This window comes from Schistocerca serialis, chromosome 5 (genome assembly GCF_023864345.2).
Source record: "Schistocerca serialis cubense isolate TAMUIC-IGC-003099 chromosome 5, iqSchSeri2.2, whole genome shotgun sequence".
Taxonomy (NCBI): Eukaryota; Metazoa; Arthropoda; class Insecta; order Orthoptera; family Acrididae; genus Schistocerca; species Schistocerca serialis.
In genome coordinates this window covers 170,743,099-170,765,631 of record NC_064642.1, presented here as the reverse complement: position 1 = coordinate 170,765,631, position 22,533 = coordinate 170,743,099, and the positions used below count along the sequence as shown (strand labels likewise).

The following is a 22,533-nucleotide window of genomic DNA, read 5'->3' as shown; positions in this document are numbered from 1 at the left end:
AGTACTGTAAGGTAGACTACCTAAAATGTTATTAGGAAAGCAAAGAGTATGTGGTACGCAAATAGAATAGTTAATTCGCAGGATAAAATTACAACCATATAGCCAGTTGTGAAGGAAGTGTCTAGTCAGCAGCACAAGGTTGACAATATAAATTCAGTTCGTAGTAAAAATATTTCTGTTACTGGTAAGTCAGATATATGTACAGTTAATTACTGTACAACAGCTTTTTCAGCGTTGCTGGTGAATTAAATAAAATTTTAGTTTCTACAGGGAATAACGTAACTCTCTTAGAAATTGCCCTGTGAGACTGATGTCTGAAATAATCTTCTGTGATACTGTCAAAGGGGAGACTGAGTCAATAATAAAATCGGTGGAGACTAAGGACTTTCACGGATATGATGGAGTGCCTAGCATAATATTCAAGCACTGTGCTGCACATATTAGCCCTGTTATTAGCCATATTTGTAATTTTTCCTTTAAGCATGGTCAGATTCCTGAGCGATTACAGCAGTAAAGCCGCTTTATAAAAAGGGAGAAAGGTATAATATAGACAATTTTAGATCTATTTCTATGCCATCAGCGTTTACAAATTTTATGGAAAAGGCTGTTGTGTATGGAAGGGTAATTGATTTGTTATAAAATGTACAGATCGGATTTAGAAGTTGTTTTAACAACTGGAAATGATATACTCTCTTTCCTCTCTGAGGTACTGGATGGATTAAACAAGAGATTTCGAACGCAAGGCATCTTTTTTGATTTAATTAAAGCTTTTGATTGTGTTGATCACAAAATATTGCTCCAGAATTCGGACCATATGAAATATGAGATGTAGCTCACAATTGGTTCACATCTTACATTAACAACAGACAGCAAAAGGCCATAATTCACACTGTTGAGAATGGCTGTGATGGGAGTGTCGCAGGGATCAGTGCTGGAATTGGATTGTTTGGGGGAAGAGACCGGGTCATCAGTCTCACCGGATTAGGGAAGGATGGGGAAGGAAGTCGGCCGTGCCCTTTCAAAGGAAACATCCCAGCATTTGCCTGGAGCGATTTAGGGAAATCACGGAAAACCTAAATCAGGCTGGCCGGACGCGGGATTGAACCGTCGTCCTCCCGAATGCGATCAGTGCTGGGGCCACTCCTGTTCCTTATTTATATAAATGCTATGCCCTCCAGTATTACAGGTAATTATAAAATATTTCTGTATACTGACGACACTAGGTTGACAGTAAAGAGTATTGTGTGTAACATTGGCTCCGTTTCAAATAGCACAGTTCATGACATAAGTTCTTGGCTTGTAGAAAATAAACTAATGCTAAATCACAGTAAGAGTCCGTTCCTTCAGCTTCTGACACAGAATTCAACAAAACCCTGCCTTTTAATTTCACAGAATAGCATATGAATAGTGGAACTGATCAGTTAAAATTTCCAGGTGTTCAGGCAGATATTAAAAAGTCGTGGAAAGTCCACATTCAGGATATTGTTCAAAGACTTAATGCTGCCATTTTTACTACTCGAACGGTACCTGAAGTAAGTGATCGCTCGACACTAACATTGGTCTACTTTGTTTATTTTCATTAGCTTATGTCGTATGGTATTACATTTTGGGGTAGCTCTTCCCATTCTCAAAGGATATTTTTGGTTCAGAAACGGGCAGGTCGGACAATAAGTAGTGTGAATTCGTGAAACTCTTGTCGACCACTGTTCACTGGTCTGGGTATTCTGACATTGGTCTCTCAATATATATATTCTTTACTGTCGTTTCTTGTTAACAATATTGGCTTATTTCCAAGAATTAGCGACTTTCACTCAGTTAATACTTGGCAGAAATTCAATCTGCATTTGGATCGCACTTCATTGAGTCTTTTGCATGAAGTTGTATAGTATACTGCTGCATCCATTTTCAATAAACCACCGCAAGGATTCAAAAATCTTAGCAGTAATCCACGGGCTTTCAAATCCAAACTGAATAGATTACTCCTTCTATACTCTCGAGGAGTTCCTTGAAAAATTAAGCTGATTCCTATGTTATATTGTTGATTACGTTTACTTAAACTTGTAGCTTGTTTTTTTTTTTGCGTTCATAAACATTTTGTTTTATCTGTTATTATTTTTATTTAACAATTTAATATACTGGCACGTTCCATGACCTTGGAGAGTAGCTCCTCCATAAGGCCCTTCGGAACTAGACGTGTAAAATAAAATAAAATAAAATTTACAATTTACCACAGAATTGACAATTAAGTATTGATTTAAACAGTCACTGCTAACAGTGTCAATTCAAGTAGTACTTATATGGCAACACTGATGTCAGTAAGTACTACTTACTGACATCACTGTTGCCATATAGGTAATGTTGGTAATGTTTTGAGAAGGACTCGGCTGGTACTTTGGTTGCAAAGATTCATTGTCATTGTTACCAAACTCTTAAGTTTCCGAAATGTAAGGGTAACAGGAAACGAGGACATGCATCTTACTGGGGCAGAGCGATCAATAATTATTTCGGCACTTCTATAGACCTCAACAAGTTATCTTGACTATCCGTCCTTATCATGCTGGTGCTGCAATGCAATCTTACGTAAGGAGAGGTGGTAGGTGACGAACCATAGAGGCATAACTAGAGGGGGCTCTATATCTGTGCCAGTCAGGCATGCACTCCTATGAGTCCATCCATCTTCTAATCGGTCCAGAAGTCTGGCCTGAATGAATTACGTTACAGACTACAAGACCAAACTTATGCGAATGTCCTATTCTGCGCTACATGCCCGAAAGTTCGCAAATGTCCAAAAATGCATCCCTCCGCTGCTGGCGACAGTTTCTCGCGCACTTAAAATTACTGGCCAGTCACCCTCTTTGGCACTAACACCGGCCAGTGACACAATTTTCTAATGTCTTTCGTTCTCCCTCCAGAGACTTTGTAAAAACTCCTCTCCCAGTCAATACCTTAACCACCCTTCTGTCCAAAACATGTAACCCAGGACATATATCTCAGCTTGTGTACAAAAAATAAATAAATAAAACTGCTTTTCCCTCCAGTGTCGTTTCGCAACTGCGGGAAACAAAAAAGGAAATTTCTCTCGGTATCGCCTTGGTGGGCCACCAACAACGCAATAAAATCACAGTTGGTGCTGTTTCTGGTACGCTTCGTGAAGATGTTATCCGAGACCAGAGTCCACGCCTTTGCGTACTCAGAATAGTGTTTCTGTGAAATGCCACAGATCGCAGGGAAAGTTTTCCTCGTTAAGCTGAGGGAGCGTTATACCGCGCGGCACGCAGGTTAGACTGGGTGTTCCGCCGTATTGCCGTCTCCGAAGCAGTCTGCGACGAGGCGCTGTTGTGGTGACTGCCCAACCGCCTGCACAAAGCCCCGTTCTTCTGTTTTCTTTTGGCCGAGCGTCTGTTGTCCAGCTTGTAAAGTACACTGCCTCCTGTGTCCCAATTGAACAACCACCGTGACGGTCCTTCACTTTCCCTAGAGCTTGCCAACTCCTGACCTCTACGTAACTTTATATGGCATGTATGGAATTCCATCAGGATAGAAAACCACAGAGACTTACTACTGCACCAACTCCTTAAGGCTGTTAGTGCATTTGGCGTATTTAACCGTCGTTAACTTACTAATCCGTTCCATCACCGCTTACATTGATGAGATGTGTCTCCTCAGATCGGTTAGCCACCTCTCGGTACAATATTTAAACTCCCCTCGTTCTTTCGGGAGAATATTACAACTTACGGCATTCAGTGCTGTTGCTGTATGGCGTCTCGGTCCACCTGAAGATGACAGAAAAGGCGGCGAACACACTGTAAGTGAAGGTGACCGCAGGAGGCCAATGCTGTAACGAGCCACCTGTCTGCCCCTTACAGGCGATCCATAGTTGAGGTAGCACTCGTTGAGATATGGCCTTGCTTGTGAGAGCCAACTGGCAAATATTTTCAGCATGTTCTCGAAAGTTTGCAAAAAAAAAAAAAAAAATACAGACCTCCAAGGTATCTAGGTGTGTGATTCCTGCAACCGAACAACCAAGGTAACTGCACCAAGGAGACAGCTATTGGCAACACAGGAAGCACCAACTTACAACTAGCGCTAAGTGGACAAGCTAAACTTAACTTCAACTTTACATTTTAATTCATGTACAAGATACAGTCTGCTTATATCATGTGATTAAACGATAATTGTTGACAATGTAGTAATAGAATATCGAAATGGACTATTTCATATACGGCACTTGTGGTCTATCAAGTTCGGGAACTACTACAGACTGGGCTCAAAAACACACCTAAGCTGCAGTTCTGGCGTGCTGAGCGAGATTTTGAACATTCTCTTCTCCTTGAGAAAAAATTAAGCGTTTTGGCAGGATATTTATTGTAGTTCAAAGTTATACTGGGATACCTCTTGATTAGCGGCAGCGGTTTTCCAGTTATTCAAGAAAAATTTCCAAAGATGACCTCACCAGTAAGGACTTTAGTATTTCGCTCAGGACATTCACTCCTACCACTGTGCAAAAATGTGACTCCATGACTCAGGTCCCATATCCACCTTTTCTCATTTTCCATGTTCAAACATTTTGGTTTTCGTTGACTGGACTTTTATTACGCCACCTGCTTAGTTGTACACATTTGATGTTTGTGTAGATTTTACCTTACAATGTGTATTTCAACAGCATACATTTAACAATTAAATCGTTAGTCTGGGATTCTTAATATGGCACTACTGTGCTCGTATGGCCTACGTTAGATGAAACTGTAAACGTAATTAGTTTGTGCATAACGTTTACGTAAGTATTTTCCTATCAATATTCTCATGCGAAAGTTTGCATTAATAATGTTAACGGATAAGCTCATTAAGACTGTGATGCGATTGCCCTGTCAATGAATTCCCAAAAGGGCGAATGGGAAATAATTCCTGTAGCCGCAAATTTATTAAAGTGGTGGGAGGAAGTACCATGAACAATATACTAAAAATCCTGCCTATTGGTGCGGGTGGAAGGGGGAAGTTTATTTGGGGGTGGGCCTGTTTTGAAGGATAGTTTTGTTTTTCTCGAAACCCGCTGCCTCCAGCAAAAACGTGTTTCATTATAAAGTTAAATTACATTAAATTACCAACAAAAAGGGTTCTACTAATTTTCACTCTAGGACCAATACTTTGCACGCGGAGTGTGTTAGAGTACAGAAAATCTCACACATTATACTTGTGCTGTAGCTTAGGTTTGGCTTGGGTGGTTTTTGTAGATCAGTTCCTGCTAGCATTCGAGCTTGGTGGACCACAAGTCTCCTATATTCAGTTGTTCCTCTGGACTTCCTCTAAGCCACTGTGGTACACTGTAAACTATATTACCATTTTCATGGTTAACAGTACTCCTGAGGAGACGGAACAGGGTATAAATTAGGTTGAGAGTAAATATAGCAACTACATTAAGCCATCCTATATTACAGTCTGCATTGGCATTGTGCAGAACCCACGTAGATGTACGTGAGATGTAAAGATAAACTGGTTGACAATAACGAGTTGCCCTGAGAGGACGCACAGAAGTCCGCTTTTTAAAGAACACAGCGGCTGCACCACACTGGGAGAACAGAATCCACTGTGCAGCGCCTGTATGAGGCAACCCACAATGCGAGCTAGCGCAGCACAAAGCGGCTCATCAGGCGCGGCCGACCCGTCACAGCGCGGAACGGCGCAGAACAGCGCTCCATTTCGGGCGCGGAGGCCGCCACAATTACTGCACTTCAGCTGCGACAGCGCGCGGGCATCTGCGGTGCGGATTAAGGGCCACGCCGCGGCGACACAGCGAGCACAGTGTTCGCGTTCCCAAGTTCTTCCTGTGACTTACTCGGCTGCGTGACGGCTTCATTTTGCTTGCACAAAGTTTTAGCGCTAGAGGTGCTGCGAACCCCAGCCCACTAGAGCTATTTCAAAATGAAGCATGTAACACGAGCATACTGTACAGCAGAAACACGTCAAACACTTTCAGTTATAGACCAACATCTCTTACATGGTATGCGGCAAAATATAATAGTCATGTCGGAGTTTAGGAAATGAACTTTGCTGGAAATGAAGGAATCTGTGATTCGTTCCACGGAAGAAGTTATAGTTCAGGTATTGCGTTACTCTTCGGGTTTCAATAAATACTATCCAGCTCACATTTCTACTAGCCATACTTGGGCCTCTGCGTGAAACTAAGAAAACAGCTCCAAATTATTCGTTTGGACAAAATAAAAGATGTGATCAACATAGAATCCTAATTTCAAGGCCCTCTGCCATACTGGAAGTGCAAAACAGTCTATTACCTATTTCAGCACGGGTTAATAAACCGGTGCAAATAGATTGCTAACAGGTAGGAGGGCGCTCCCAATATGCATAGATGTCTCCTGATATTCCATCCATTTTCTGGAGTGCATTAACTCTGATACCGATATTCAGGTTGATAACCATCAAGACTTTCTCAAAATGAGTCGCTTGTAAGATTTTTAAAGCAACTACACTGTGGAGTAAACGCGCATGCGTCAAAGATGACAGTGTGGAAAACATACACAATCAACAACGGAATATTTTGTAAACACTGTAGATTACTTCCTGGCAGATTAAAACTGTGTGCCGGACCGAGACTCGAACTCAGGACCTGCCAGGAAGTTTCATATCAGCGCACACTCCGCTGCAGAGTGGAAATCTCATTCTGGAAACATCCCCCAGGCTGTGGCTAAGCCATGTCTCCGCAATATCCTTTCTTTCAGGAGTGCTAGTTCTGCAAGGTTCGCAGAAGAGCTTCTGTAAAATTTGGAAGGAAGGAGACGAGGTACTGGCAGAAGTAAAGCTGTGAGGACGGGGCGTGAGTCGTGCTTGGGTAGCTCAGTTGGTAGAGCACTTGCCGCGAAAGGCAAAGGTCCCGAATTCGATTCTCGGTCCGGCACACAGTTTTAATCTGCCAGGAAGTTTCATATCAGCGCACAGTCCGCTGTAGAGTGGAAATCTCATTCTGGCACTGTAGATTAGTTGATACCATGTTTGCTCTGTTTACTCTCAGAGGCGTACAGTTTTATCTGTGATTGAAGCTCTTGTTACGAGCAGTTATGTCTTTGTACAATGTGAAGTACTTTAAAAATCGTAAAACTGACACACCTCTGGAAGATGGTCGACCAAAATATTGGCTCCAGAGATAGCAATAATCTGGATGAATTTACGGGAAATGATGGAATATTCGATCCACCGGGAAATATTAAAAAAGAAAAAGTTCCCTGATGCAATTCGGTATACAGTTTGCCACTACTATCTTCACTACTGAAAATAATTCAGAAGTAAAATAAAAAATGTAACATGCAAATATTGGTTAGCTACCTAGGAACATTAATGAGCATGAGTGCCTTACTTCTAACTTCGTCGTATTTGTTCAGATACAATGAAAACATAAACACCTGGCTTATAAAATTTTATGTATCGATTCCCAAATTCAGTTCGGTGAAGACGATTCTGAAGTTAGAAATTTTTGTTGAAATGCGGATTATCACATTGAAAAAATTAAGTCTTTCTTTAACTATTCTCATACAGGATACATTAAACCGAATAAAATCTTAATTACATTGTGATGTGGTACACAAACAGCATTATTCGCTGACTTCTACATGTGTTCACTGTGAATGATATGCTAACAGTTAATTTTCATAACATATTTGTCTCATGTACTTGTGATATACGAAATGTATGTGTGGATATATGTGTATTTATGCGTGTATACAGCTTATGTATAAAAACACCACCCGAATAGGCCTTGAAGGCCCAGCGGTACCGACCAGCTGCCGTGTCATCCTCGTCATTATACATCATCGGTTGTTGATACGGAGGCGCAGCACACCACTCTACCGAGCGGGGTGGCGCAGTGGTTAGACACTGGACTCGCATTCGGGAGGACGACGGTTCAATCCCGCGTCCGGCCATCCTGATTTAGGTTTTCCGTGATTTCCCTAAATCACTCCAGGCAAATGCCGGGATGGTTCCTCTGAAAGGGCACGGCCGACTTCCTTCCCAATCCTTCCCTAATCCGATGAGACCGATGACCACGCTGTCTGGTCTCCTTCCTCAAACCCTCAAACCAATCAACCACACCACTCTCCCGTCTGTTGTCAGTTTTCATGAGTGGTGCTGCTATAATCAATCAAGCTGCTCCTCAATTGGTCTCATAAGGGCTGAGTGCTCCCCACTTGTCAACAGCGCTCGGCAGACCCGGGCAGCGACCCATCAAAGTGCTAGCCCAGCCTGACAGCGCTTAACTTTGGTGATCTGATGAGAACTGGTGTAACCAATGCGGCAAGGCCGTCGGCTAGCTTATCTATAAAGAGAGATGAAAAAGTTCGAAGATCGTACAGTCCAGAATCGGTGTGGTAAGCCAAAAAGGCAAATTCGCTGTGAGCAAGCATGAGGCTCTCATCCCACCAACGCACCAGGCTGAAGAACCCCTTTGGTCAAAACACCGTGTCTTGGTGTATAAGAAAGTATGTAACTGCCTGCTACTCATCCAGCAGGAATCGTTGAACCTTCAAGGCCTTTTTTAAGAGACTGATGGTATGACAATCCTGTAAGGAGACATGTGGACTGTAGGGTGGGTGCTGGGGAGTCTTCTATTTGAGTTCGCGTAACTTCTCCATTAAGACATTCCTAATATGGGGGGCATAGGTTATCATGAAGCTGCAGCAGCCACAGAAGCTATTTTCTCAGGAGTACTTCGCGCCGTAATTTCTACATCGCTGAGCAAAACAGTTTCTCAGTAGTGAAAATCAGTACGCTATGGGACCCGACATTGAAGGAACAGGGTGAACATCACTTTTCCAGCAGATGGCTGACTCTTGAACTTCTCGGGAAGAGCGGACGATGGATGATACCACTGCCTCATCGACGATTTCGACTTCTGTTCTTAGTGGGGGCACAAGGTTTTGTTGGTAGCAAGGAAGTGCTCAAGGAACGTGTTGCGTTCATTATTGAAATGCATCAGTGACTTAAGGCAAACAGACATCTGGTTTAGTTTATGTTCAACATTCAACACCCGGTTCATCCACGGGCTGCAGACTTTACGGCAGCATAATTCATGGTGGATAACGTGTTGAACGCTACCAAATCTAATGTAAAGATCCTTAGCTGGCATACAAATGGTTATGCACTGGTGTGCGCTAATCGCACCATCAGTCTCCACTGGCTGTTGCCCATAATGGATGTGGCTGGCCTCCCGGATGGACTGGCGTCTTGTGTCGAATCGCTACCAGCACGGAAGTTGGAGCCCCATAAAAATTCTTTATTCTACGATGGATATCTACCGGTGTTTGTCCTCCAGCAGCTAAGAAAAGGCGAACAGCATGTTAGTCCCGGTTGGACGCATCTGGTAATAATGTCACCATAGTTCAAGTTTCCACATTTACCGCACCCGCGTCGGAAGGATAGTGTTGCCATTCTAATCCCTTGCCTGCAAGTCCATCCTTACACAGGGTGACTCATCCAAAACTTACACTACAGATACTGCGGAAATAAGTGCTATTGATGTGCGGTTTTCACAGAATGGATTGGCATTCAAGGTCTGGTACTGTTAGCCAATCAGCAGATCGTAATACTATTTAGAATGCGTAATATTTGTGCAAATGTACACGTTTTTAAATGGAACATCGCCTACTGACAAAATAAAAATAAAAGTACGGCAATTTAGAACTTCAGTGGTGTTTATTGCAGGATTCTAGTGTGAGTCGTTTACGAGATATAATATTTTGAAAAGTTCGTATACCAACACTTGTAGAATACCTGTGGCAGCACGCACTAAAGAACAACACAAGACTATAAAGTAGTCATGTGGATTCAGAGCAGTAACGAGGCACCTAACCATCACAGGTTATGTCAAAACTAACCACCGGAAGCGGCAATACACGCTTCCAGTCTGGTATGGAACGACTGCTGCAAACAAGCTGGTATTTCAGCGGAGATGTCCGAGCGAGCAAACTGCAGTAATACCTAGGGTGTAGTTGGTATGTCCTCGTAGTCACCGTATTTCGGCTTTCCCAACAGAAAAAAACTAGCGTCAAATAAGGCGGGAGGGGGGGGGGGGGGGGGGGAGTGGACGAACCGGCCAGTATAACGATTTGGAAACAATTCATGAAGACATGTTGTAGTAGTTTTTGCACTATCAGCCGGACAGCTACGATGTTGGTACTGCAGTTTCCTCCTAGTCTGTAAAGGAAGGTGTTCTAGCATCCGTGGAAGATGGTCTACCAGGAGCCTATGATGCTTGTGCATCTTCAGTGTTCCGTCTATAAAAAACGGGCATATAAGCTCATGGTTCACACCACACGTTTACACTGCATGGATGCTGACACTCCATCTGATGAGGCCAACGGGATCATGTTTCGGCCGTTTACCTGGCCATATTTGGTAAATGTGGCTTCATCACTAAACATGATACATCTGGAGTATCCTGTATTAATGCTCAGGTACACAAGCTAACACGATTCTCGCAATCATTTCCATGCAGCTCTTGATGGACACAGATGTGATAGGGATTGAATCTACGTCGATGGCGAATGTGTAGGATTGGTAAATCACATCGTCCACTCACGACTTCCTGCTTGGACTGTCCCACAATAATTGACTAGCAAGTCGTAACGCACTTAAGGAACTCATAAGCACACTGTAAGCAAACATAAAAACATTGTACCTAGCAACTACGCAAGCTGAATGGCGCAAACGTTGCACATACGAAATCTCGTAAATCATTCGATCACTAGCACTAGATTCTTGAAACAAGCACTGGCATTGTAATTTACCCTCCTTTTAGTTTTTTAACGTCAACAAGCATTGTTCCATTTAAAAAGTGTATGTTTGCACAAAATATACACTTTCTAAGTATTGTTACAATCTGTTTATTGGCTAACAGATGGTTCAAATGGCTCTAAGCACTATGTGACTCATCATCTGAGGTCATCCTCTAGACTTAGAACTACTTAAACCTAACTAACCTAAGGACATCACACACATCCATTCCTGCGACCGTAGCAGCAGCGCAGCTCCGTACTGAAGCGCGTAGAACCACTCGGCCACAGCGGCCGGCTTATTCGCTAAAAATATGAGCCCCAGACTACTAGTCCATTTTATGAAATCCGCGCATCAATACAACTTTTCATTTACGCAATATTTGCGGCGCAAGTTGTAGGTGATTCACCCCGTATATCATCATCGGAATCGCGCTGAAGTGCAGATACATTGTAGCAACGCCCTCAAACTAAAACCTTTCGGTTGCCCGGTATAAAATAACCACGTCAAGCCGTTAAAAGTTTCAGGCAATAAAAGGCTACAGCAACACGTCCTGAACGTCTCTTATTTTAGTATTTTATAAGGTAATGGCGTACGGCACTGTTGGCTGTGCAACCACAAGGGACGGATTCAGCTGCAGAATCGGGAAGGCTTTTCTTCCTATGTGTACACCGGCCCCTTTTCTTGCAGGTATGTGAGAGTTGTGTGTTAGGTATATTTGTTGAGTTTAGGTGAATGCTATGTTTGTATTGCGTATTGATGATGAAAAGAGATGGATCCAGGTCCCGATCCACAGCTTACGCCTCTCGAATAGCACGAAGGTAACCATTGGGCTTTACGTCCCCAAAGGATAACATACGGATGAGAATCAACATTGTCACATGTCCTCACCTTTCGAGGCACTGTGGATAGGTTTGGGATGTAACAAAAGACATTGATATGCATTCTGGTGATCAGGAACTCTACGCCATCACCTCTCCTCCCCTCGCCTACAAAATACAGGGAATGGAAATTTCGTTCACTACAAGGGTTCTTATCGGTTTAGCTTAGGGCCAAGCGCTACCGCACAGGTGTGTGTTACCGACCTTGTCTGTGGATACGAGTATTTTATAAGAAGATGCTGAGCACGTCAAGAACAATTTTAATGAGAATGTCGTTAGGAATAAGAGTAAGTGAAAAGCGATCGGATTTGAAAGGGCGGTAGGATCTTGATACATGTTTTCTCCCCAGCTCTCCACAGTGTGCATCGAAGAAGCAATGACCCAAATAACAGAAAATTACAGGAATGCCATTAAAAGTTAGCCAGGAAAGTTGTTAGTGATGTCACTAATGGCACTGGTAAACCTTAGTGAATGTAAGGAAGAATTACAGAACCTGTTGATGGGGGTGAACACTCGAATTAGCAAAGAATGTGGACTGAAAGTAAACCAAGGAAAATCTAAAGGAATGGTGGTAGTAGAGATCAGATTTGTGATAAACTTAACGTCAAAACTGGGGATGATGTAATAGATTAAGTGAAGGAATTCTACTTAGTCGAAAGCGAAGGGTAGCAGGAAGAGGAGCACATAAGACACAATAGATGGCGCTCGTTGCTAAAACAAGTCTCACAGTGTCAAGCAAGGGACTTAATCTAAGGGAGAAATTTCTAGAGTGGTAACATAAGAAATGAAGTGTTCTTCGTGAATCCATGGAGAAGCTCACCATGAGAAAAATGACTGAATAACCAACAAAGGGACAACATTCTCCAAGTCGGGACATGGAATGACAGAAGTTTGAACGTAGAAGGGAAAGCAAGAAAATCTGAGAAGGAAAATACGAAAGCTCACTGTATATAGCAGGGTCCGTAAAGTGAAATGGAAAGAAGACAAAGATTTCTGTCAGATGAATATAGGGTAATATCATCAGCAACAAAATGAAGTGTAATGGGAGTACGATTCGTTATGAACAGAGAAGAAGGGAAAAGATTCTGCTCTCGTGAACGTTCAGTGATACGGTTGTTGTCATCAATTTGGACAGCAAAGCAACGTGACAAACGTGGTTGAGGTATGCATGCCATCGTCGCAAGCAGGAAATGAAGACATGGATTATATGAAGATACTGAAGGGGTAATGCAGCATGTGAAGGAAAATGGGATGAAAATCTTATAATCACAGGCGATTGGCGAAGGAGTTGAAGCTACGTTTACAGACGAATTTAGCTTAGGCATTAGGAATGAGAAAGGAGGAAGACTATTCTACGATAAAATTCATAGAGTAATACGAATGCTCCATTCAAAAATCGTAAGAGAAGGACGTAGTCCTGGGAATGACCGGGAGACACGGGAAGATTCCAGCTGAATCACATGAAGGTAAAATAGAGATTCGGAAATCACATGTTGTATTGTAAGCTATTCAGGAGTAGATACAGATCAGATCACAAGCTCGTTACGATAAAGGTCAAGCTTACGTTTAAGAGTCTAGTCAGTCAGAGTCAGTGCACATAGAAGATGACTACGGGAGTACTAAGGAATAAAGAGAAACGTGTGAAGTTCTTTGAAGCTCTACATACTGCGGTAATGAATACCTCAGTAGGCAGATCAGTTGAAGAGGAATGAATGTCAGAAAAACGGCAATCACCCAAGTTGGAAAGGTAACTATTGGTACAAGGAAGTTAACAGCGAGGAAATTATAGGTAACAAAATAAATACTTCATTTGATCGACGAAGAAACGAAGTGCAAAAATGTCTCGGGAATACAGAAACACATAAATGCGTTTCACTTAAGAATGAAATAATTAAGAAGTGCAGAGTAACTGACACGAAACTGGTGCGTGAGAATGTGAAGAAATCGGAGAAAGTGATTGTTATATGGACTGATTCGGCATATAGAAAAGTCAAAACAACCTTCGCTGATATTGAAAGCAAGTGTGGTAAAATTAACACTGCGATGGGAATTCCACTGTTAAACGCAGAGGTGGGAATACATTTAAGTACATTTAAGGCCTCTTTGAGGGAACTTGTCTAATGACGAAGTAGAACAAGATGCAGCAGTCGGTAGGGACGAGATAGGTAAACCAGCTTTAGAACCAGAATTTAAAAGGGCTTTGGAAGACATAAGATCAAATAAGGCAGAAGGGATAGATAACATTACATCGGAATTTCTAAAATCATTGGGTGAAATGGCAAGAAAACAGGTATTCAAGTTGGTGTGTAGAATGTTAGACTTGGGAATTTCAGAAAGGCATCAATTTCAAAGATCGCAAGAGCCGACAAGTTAGAGGATTGTCGCACAATCAGCTTAACAGATCATGCAACCAAGTTGCTCACAAGAATTGTATACAGAAGAGTAGAAAAGTGAACTGTGAATATGTTACGTGTCGATAAGTTTTGCTTTTGGAATGGTAAAAGCACACCAGAGGCAGTTCTGATCTTGCCCTCGATAATGGAAGCAAGACTAAAGAAAAATCAACACTCGTTCGCAGGATTTGTCTAGGAAACGCGTTCGACAGTGTGAAACGTTGCAACATGTGTGAAGCACTGAGAAAACTACAAGTAAGCTACAGGGTCAGACGGGTGATATGCAATACACAAATTGGAAGGTCAGAATGAAGGTCTCGCATTACAAAGGATGTAAGATAGGGATGCATAAGTTAGAAGCTACTGCATGACAGGGAACTTATTAAGACATTAGTGAATAATTAATTAATTAGTGAATATTACATTAAGCCATAGAGAGTAAAAGTCATCAAGAATATGGGGGTAAAGGCTACTCCGAGATAAAGAGGTTGGCGCAGAAGAAGAATTAGTGGTGGGTCGCATCAAAACTCTCAAAAGAATGGTGACGCTAAAATAAGAATTAATGTTCCCCAAGTTATCAAAAGTGTAGACGATCCTGCTATCACCGTATGACAACAGTTCAAAGGAATTTGAGACACATTTCAAGGAATAAACCGTACAGGCAGTATCAGTCAGCCGTTGCCTTTAGAATCACCATGTTTTTATTCGAGAACAGGGAATGTCAAATTTCGTTCCTGTTACCTGGAATTTGTCGTTCGTCATACCTTGCCGGTTTTCCGTTGTTTGTCGCGTTACTCTTTGAACGAAATCTGTACGACCTTGTACATAATTACTGTCTCTTCGAAATCGTTACACCAGAATTTTTATTCGGAACCATGGTGTTTCACGCGGTCGGCGTTCTGAACTGTTCGTACAATGATTACCTCATTCTGGCGAATACTGCCTCTAAACAGCCATTATGTTATAGTCTGGAAACGCATACGATCTTATCTTCTCCCTGTCGTTCAATGCCCGCCTCGGTTCTGTCTCTCTCCTCTTCTCTCTCTTTCTGTCTCAACCACACACCCACCCACCAACCCACCCAACCACCCACCCACCCACACACACACACACACACACACACACACACACACACATCTTCTTTGCTACTCTCGCCCTCACACTCTCTTAACATATATATCATGTTTGTAGAATATAAACTGCAAGTAGAGGCAAGGGGAAGAAGAGAGATTTTATTTTCAGATGAGGTAATTACAGACGACACGTATGATTCGGTTGACGACGGACGACGAGACGATAAATCCGCACCAACGATCTATCGCGGCATCCACCTTCAGCAATGTACGGAATAATATAAAAAACTAATTACACTACTGTCCATTAAAATTGCTACACCACGAAGATGACGTGCTACAGACGTGAAATTTAACCGACAGGAAGAAGATGCTGTGATATACAAATGATTAGCTTTTCAGAGCATTCACACAAAGTTGGCGCCGGTGGCGACACCTACGACGTGCTGACACGAGGAAAGTTTCCAACCGATTTCCCATACACAAACAGCAGTTGACCAGCGTTGCCTGGTGAAACATTGTTGTGATGCCTCGCGTAAGGAGGAGAAATGCGTACCATCATGTTTCCGACTTTGATAAAGGTCGGGTTGTAGCCTATTGCGATTGCGGTTTATCGTATGGCGACATAGCTGTTCGGGTTGGTCGAGATCCAATGACTGTAAGCAGAATATGGAATCGGTGGGTTCAGGAGGGTAATACGGAACGCCGTGCTGGATCCCAACGGCCTCGTATCTCTAGCAGTCTAGATGACAGGCATCTTATTCGCATGGCTGTAACGGATGATCGTGCAGCCACGTCTCGATCCCCGAGTCAACAGATGGGACGTTTGCAAGACAACAACCATCTGCACGAACAGTTCGACGACGTTTGGAGGAGGATGGACTATCAGCTCGGAGACCATGGCTGCGGTTATCCATGACAGTGCATCACAGGCAGGAGCGCCTGCGATGGTGTACTCAACGACAAACCTGGGTGCACGAATGGCAAAACGTCATTTTTTCGGATGAATCCAGGTTCTGTTTACAGCATCATGATGGTCGCATCCGTGTTTGGCGACATCGCGGTGAACGCGCATTGGAAGCGTGTTTCGTCATCGCCATACTGGCGTATCGCCCAGCGTGATGGTATGGGATGCCACTGGTTACACGTCTCAGTCACCTCTTGTTCGCATTGACGGCACTTTCAACAGTGGACGTTACACTTCATATGTGTTACGACCCGTGGCTCTACCCTTCATTCGATTCCTGCGAAACCCTACATTTCAGCAGGACAATGCACGACCGCTTGTTGCAGGTCCTGTACGGGCCTTTCTGGATACAGAAAATGTTCGACTGCTGCCCTGGCCAGCACATTATCCAGATCTCTCACCAACTGAAAACGTCTGGGCAATGGTGGCCGAGCACCTGGCTCGTCACAATACGCCAGTCACTACTCTTGATGAACTGTGGTATCGTGTTGAAGCTGCATGGGCAGCTGTACCTGTTGTACACGCCATACAAGCTCAGTTTGACTCAATTCGCAGGCGTATCAAGGCCGTTATTACGGCCAGAGGTGGTTGTTCTGGGTACTGGGCTCTGAGCACTATGGGACTTAACATCTATGGTCATCAGTCCCCTAGAACTTAGAACTACTTAAACCTAACTAACCTAAGGACATCACACAACACCCAGCCATCACGAGGCAGAGAAAATCCCTGACCCCGCCGGGAATCGAACCCGGGAACCCGGGCGTGGGAAGCGAGAACGCTACCGCACGACCACGAGATGCGGTCTGGGTACTGGGGTTTCTCAGGATCTATGCACCCAAATTGCATGAAAATGTAATCACATGTCAGTTCTAGTATAATATATTTGTCCAATGAATACCCGTTTATCATCTTCTTTCATTCTTGCTGTAGCAATTTTAATGGCCAGTAGTTTATGTATGGCCTGCCGGGGATTTAAACGCCCTTACTCCACAACATGTGATTCTGACAAGATCTAAGATGTTACTGTAAAAACTTGTTAATTTGGTTTCTTGCCAGCAATATATTTAACATCACAAAGATGATACGAATGGCCACTATAGATTGAGCAGTAAAAGACCCAAGTTACTTCGAGCTGGTGCGAAAGCTTCCGCACTGTCTGTATGTGACGAGAAAACTTATTATACATAAAGAAGTTGTGTGAAACTTTTGGCACCTGTGCATTAAGACATACAGTAACGCTAGTTTGACTTATTTTCGATGAGACACCTAAATGCTAATAAGCTACATTTGAAGGATTGTGCTTACCCGGGTAGTAGACCAAGGTCTTTCTCGTGACGTACGTGGTTCCCGGAATGTGCATCTCACAGCCGAATATGGTGGGAGATTCGAGGTTGGAATCCTCCACGTGGGCAGAGGCTCGAACCTCGTAAGCTGCGCCACCCACACCAGGCGTCGCCGACGAATTGATCACCAGGTCGGGCAGCGTCCACCTGCGGGAACGCAACGGTGAGGTAGGCTTAGGCTAGACGCCAATTGAGGAGCGCATAGGACGGGGCAGAGCAGCACGCATTTTTGTAACTTAAGGGTGGACGTTCATGAAATTGACAGGAAACGTCAATCTCTATTTATTTAATTTATTGCTAGAACTAATGAACAATGAGTTCCCAAAGTTTCAGTGACGAAATCACACCCAAAGTGACTGAAAAATAAATATGTGACTCGACCTTCCTGCCACGCTCACTTTTTGAAGAAATATTTCAATACTTGCTCGCTGAGCAAGGATTCCGTGGATTAATTTCAAGCAAACTTGCATGCAATATATCTAAAAGGCTATGATGTATTATCCCTGGTTTTATTTATCATCTGTCACTCTGTTCCATATCTTAGAAATGATGACAAAGGACCTGTTTTGTTTGTGGAAAAGCAATTTTTGCTTTGCCTTTTGCTACTTATGCCGATGACAGGGCTATCAGACATTTTAACTGACGCGAAAAGTGCACTAGGGGATAAACATTTCCACATGGTGTCAACGGATGAACATCCCATTCATCGCCTATGACACACTAGCTGGTGTAAATGTGTACAGGCTCAGTGGGATAATAACCCCGTCATTCACAAGGGGAGACTTCCAAATTGTATCCTGGATGTTACCAAGCCCACATAGAGGTTTCTGATCGATACGGAACTTATAAAGAAGTGTGTTCACGGCAAACACTAGAATCTAAATGAATCTCTAAAATCACTCTCATGGAAACAAAAAAATGGTTCAAATGGCTCTGAGCACTATGGGACTTAACATCTATGGTCATCAGTCCCCTAGAACTTAGAACTACTTAAACCTAACTAACCTAAGGACATCACACGACACCCAGTCACTCTCATGGAAACGATGCCCTAAAAAAACATTTTTATCTGCTGCAGTTTTCAGAATTACAGCTTACGACGCAGTTCTTGTATTTAATTACAGAGAATGGGCATTAAAATAGGAAATTTCGCTCAAGGCATCTTGAGAAAATTATATTTACAGCGCCTCTGTGCAGATGAAGAGGTTGAAGGCCTGATGAAGGAAAGAAGACAGAAAACAAGAAACCCAGAAGAGAAGCCTAGGAGGCAAAGAGGACCCTGAGACGAATCTGGGGCCTTCTGAAGAGGTGACACAATAATATACTTTATGCTGAACTTTCAATTGCGTTTCCTGAAAATTAAGTTATTTGGAGATATTGTGCTTCTTTCTCACAATCTTTGAATGCCAGAATCAGGAAATTTTGTACACTTATTTCTACAAGCCGAATAACTGCTCCCTTAAGAGTAAATTTAGAAATTCTTACTGTAAGATGAGATATGAGGCAGATTTTCCTGTTGGATATATTCAAAAACCCTCATGAAAGAGACTTACAAAAGGAATGAAATTAAACATCGAACATTTTGTTTACATCTTTTGAATAGCCCTCGACAAATAGGTACAGAATTATGTTTTCAAGTTAACTGTATACAGTGAAGAGCCAAAGAAAATGATACACCTGCCTAATATCGTGTATTGGCCCCCGTGAGCAGTTAGAAGTGCTGCAACACGATGTGGGCTGGACTCGACTAATGTCTGAAGCAGTGCTGAAGGGAACTCACTCCATGCATCCTGCAGGGCTGTCCATAAATCCATAAAAATAGTAGGGGGTGGAGATTTCTTCTGAACAGCACGTTGCAAGGCATCACAGATACGCCCAATAATGTTCATGTCTGGGGAGTTTGGTGGCCATCAGATGCGTTGAAAATCAGATGAGTGTTCCTGGAGCCAATCTGTAGCAATTCCGGACGTGTGGAATGTCGCATTGTCCTGCGAGAACTGCCCAAGTCGTTCGGATGCACAATGGACATGAATGGATGCAGGTTGTCAGACAGGATGCTTACCTGTCAGGTCCCCTATCAGGGGTCCCATAACAGTCCAAATGCTCGCGCCCCAAACCATTACAGGGCCTCCACCAGCTTTAACAAACCCCTATTGACTTTCAGGGTCCATGGATTCATGCGGTTGTCTCTATGACCGTACATGTCCATCCTCTCCATACAATTTGAAAGGACACTTGTCCGACCGAGTTTCCAGTCGTCGACGGTCCAATGTCGGTGCTGATGGGCCCAGGCGAGGAGTAAAGCTTTGTGTCGTATAGTCGTCAAGGGTACACGAGTGGGACGTCGGCTCTGAAAGCCCATATGGATGATGTTTCGATGAACAGTTCGCACGCTGACACTTTTTGATGGCTCAGCATTGAAATCTGCAGCAGTCTGCGGAAGGGTTGCACTTCTGTCACGTAGAAGTGGTTGGTCCCACTCTTGTAGGGTCTTTTTTCGGCCGCAGCGATGTCGCAGACTTCATGTTTTACCGGACTCCTGATATTCACGGTACACCCGTGAAATGGTCTATGAGAAAATCTCCACTTCATCGCTACCTCGGAGGTGCTGTATACCATCGCTCATGCGCCGACTATAACACCACATTCAAAGCCACTTACATCTTGATAACCTGCCATTGTAGCAGCAGTAACCGATCTAACAGCTGCGACAGACAGTTGAAGTCTTATATAGGCGTTGTTGACCGCAGCGCCGTATTCTGCCTGTTTCCACCTCTATGTATTTGAATAAGCATGCCTGTACCATTTTGTATGGCGCTTCAGTGTAGCTGAAGAAACTTGACAATAAATGTCTTAATTTCATGTAAAACATGGTACAAACCTTTACTTGTGTATCTTCAGAATTGTGAACGTGGTGCATCTATTATATGGCGTGCGTTTTTCGTGAATGTCCGGCCATAACAGGTGGAACTGGGACCGCTCAAATTGGTATACGACGAGGTGATGGTGCTACTCCCGCCTGCGCCTGGTCGCTTGGCGTTGTGGCTGTGTCGCATTTTCTCGCACAACACGCCACGCTAACAATATGGGAGAGGTGAGGCGGGGAGCGGGAAAGCAGACCTCTCACATACGCCTCCTTCGTCACCGTGGATATCGGCAGTACTAGTATAGGCCATCAGAAAAATATTGCCTTACCACTACACCTTATTATCACAGAATAGTTACCCGTTCTTCGCCCTTTAAGCTCTCTGTCCTTCTTTATTAGCACATTATATTTTTCAGTTACTTATATCAGTATTGTTTTGATTTTTCATTGCGTTATTGTTTTATTTTCTCAAGAACAATACGCAATTCAATGGCAGGTGGAAATTTCCAAGGCAGTATCCTCTTTGTGCTCCTGGTAGAAAGCGTACTAGTTCTAAAGTATGTAAGTTTCACTGTGGTTACTTTATATGAATATAATGTGAGACATCGCATTTTTACTGAAAGCTAGAACCAGTCGAGAAATCTCTACGAATGACAATTTTTTTTAATTGGTGCATAGTGATAAGATAAAGTGTTGTAGTGGCTGCATGAATAGTATCAGCACCAATAAACTAATCACACAACAGTCTACAAAAATAAAGACTGTGGTCGGTATTATAACGAAAGTATCAGAATTATTCTCAGTTGCTGACAGTACACTGACCATTTTGTTGATTGGATTACTTGTTTACTCTTCTCAGTAATAACTCTTTCACCCGTGAATCTCACATGGTCAGGTGAGTAACCATTATCCGTCCTATGTGCGTCACTATACCTGAAGAGGACACTCGTCATTATTTTCATATTTCGCAGTTGAAAAATTGGAAAAAAACCTTTGGTAAGTTTCCATTGCACTCCTTCAGTATTAAAAATACGATGGGTTACTGTGATTCCGCTAGAATTACTACAGAATTGGCGATTTATATTTCTGTTAATTGTTAACCTTTTCTGATTTGAAGAAGCATCATCATTTATGAGTACCGCCTGTATTTAACGGTTTTAATTGTGTACCTTTTGCCAAAACACAATATAATTTTCACGAACTTAGCTTTCAGTAGCCATTGTGACACAATCCTGAAACGGAGTGAGTCATTAAACAAGTAACTGGCGACCAGTGAGTTCAATAATTTACGGGAAACCTCTTTGTATCGGCTTTCAGTAACGTAAGAGAAGAAATTTACGTTTATTTTCGTACTAGGAAATTCTCTTTCCGCTAGCCGTTGATGACTTTTAAAAAATGACATTACTGGGCCAAAAAAAAACCTAATGCTCCTGTTACCGCCGTGGATAAGGAACTTCCGTACGTCAATAATTAGGAAGAATATTCTCTTTCCTGCGTTCTACCATTTGCCAAAGTCTACTTTCGATATCGCAGCGGTTTAGCAGCTATGAAAGTTGTTGTGAATATTTCGTTCTCGCGTGGATGCGATCGGAAGTGAACGCGATACATAATATCCATTTTCTCGAGGCTGGCTCCTTCAAAGTCTAAAGACAAAAATAAATATCACATGCCTTAACATACGGTGTAATATGCACCAAATTGAAAATCAAAGGGATTCCTATTTTTCACTGCAAACTTACCCAATTTCTGACTTGTGTTACTGAAATGCGAATATCACAATACGTACGACCATTAGGGAGAGGAAGGGCACTTCAGCATTAAGCTGACAGTTCAAGTAAAAATCTTTTGTTTGTGTGATAGCTCCTGTAAAAGTGAAAGGTGTGTGAGTAAATTTTCGTAGGAGTTTTTCTTGTCTTGAATGTTAAGAATTGTGCTCATAGGGTTTGAATTGCTTAGACACGTTGCACAGCGTCGGTAGAGAGATACGCAACACAGAAATTAGTATAGGTGCTCTTTACTCGGCGAAGGTGCGCGCTAGATTTACATGTTGAAAAATGGCTCTGAGCACTATGGGACTCAACTTCTGAGGTCATTAGTCCCCTAGAACTTAGAACTAGTTAAACCTAACTAACCTAAGGACATCACACACATCCATGCCCGAGGCAGGATTCGAACCTGCGACCGTAGTGGTCTGGCGGTTCCAGACTCCAGCGCCTAGAACCGCACGGCCA

At 42.9% G+C, this 22,533-nt stretch overlaps 1 protein-coding gene across 1 annotated transcript in view; it reads right to left on the bottom strand.

The window, feature by feature from the left end:
- LOC126481823 (uncharacterized) overlaps positions 1-22,533 on the bottom strand; it is a 528,043-nt gene that overhangs the window by 160,978 nt on the left and 344,532 nt on the right. The window contains exon 4 of the mRNA XM_050105782.1: positions 17,399-17,583. Within this exon, the coding sequence (XP_049961739.1) occupies positions 17,399-17,583 (185 nt within the window). The remainder of the gene's footprint in view (positions 1-17,398; positions 17,584-22,533) is intronic.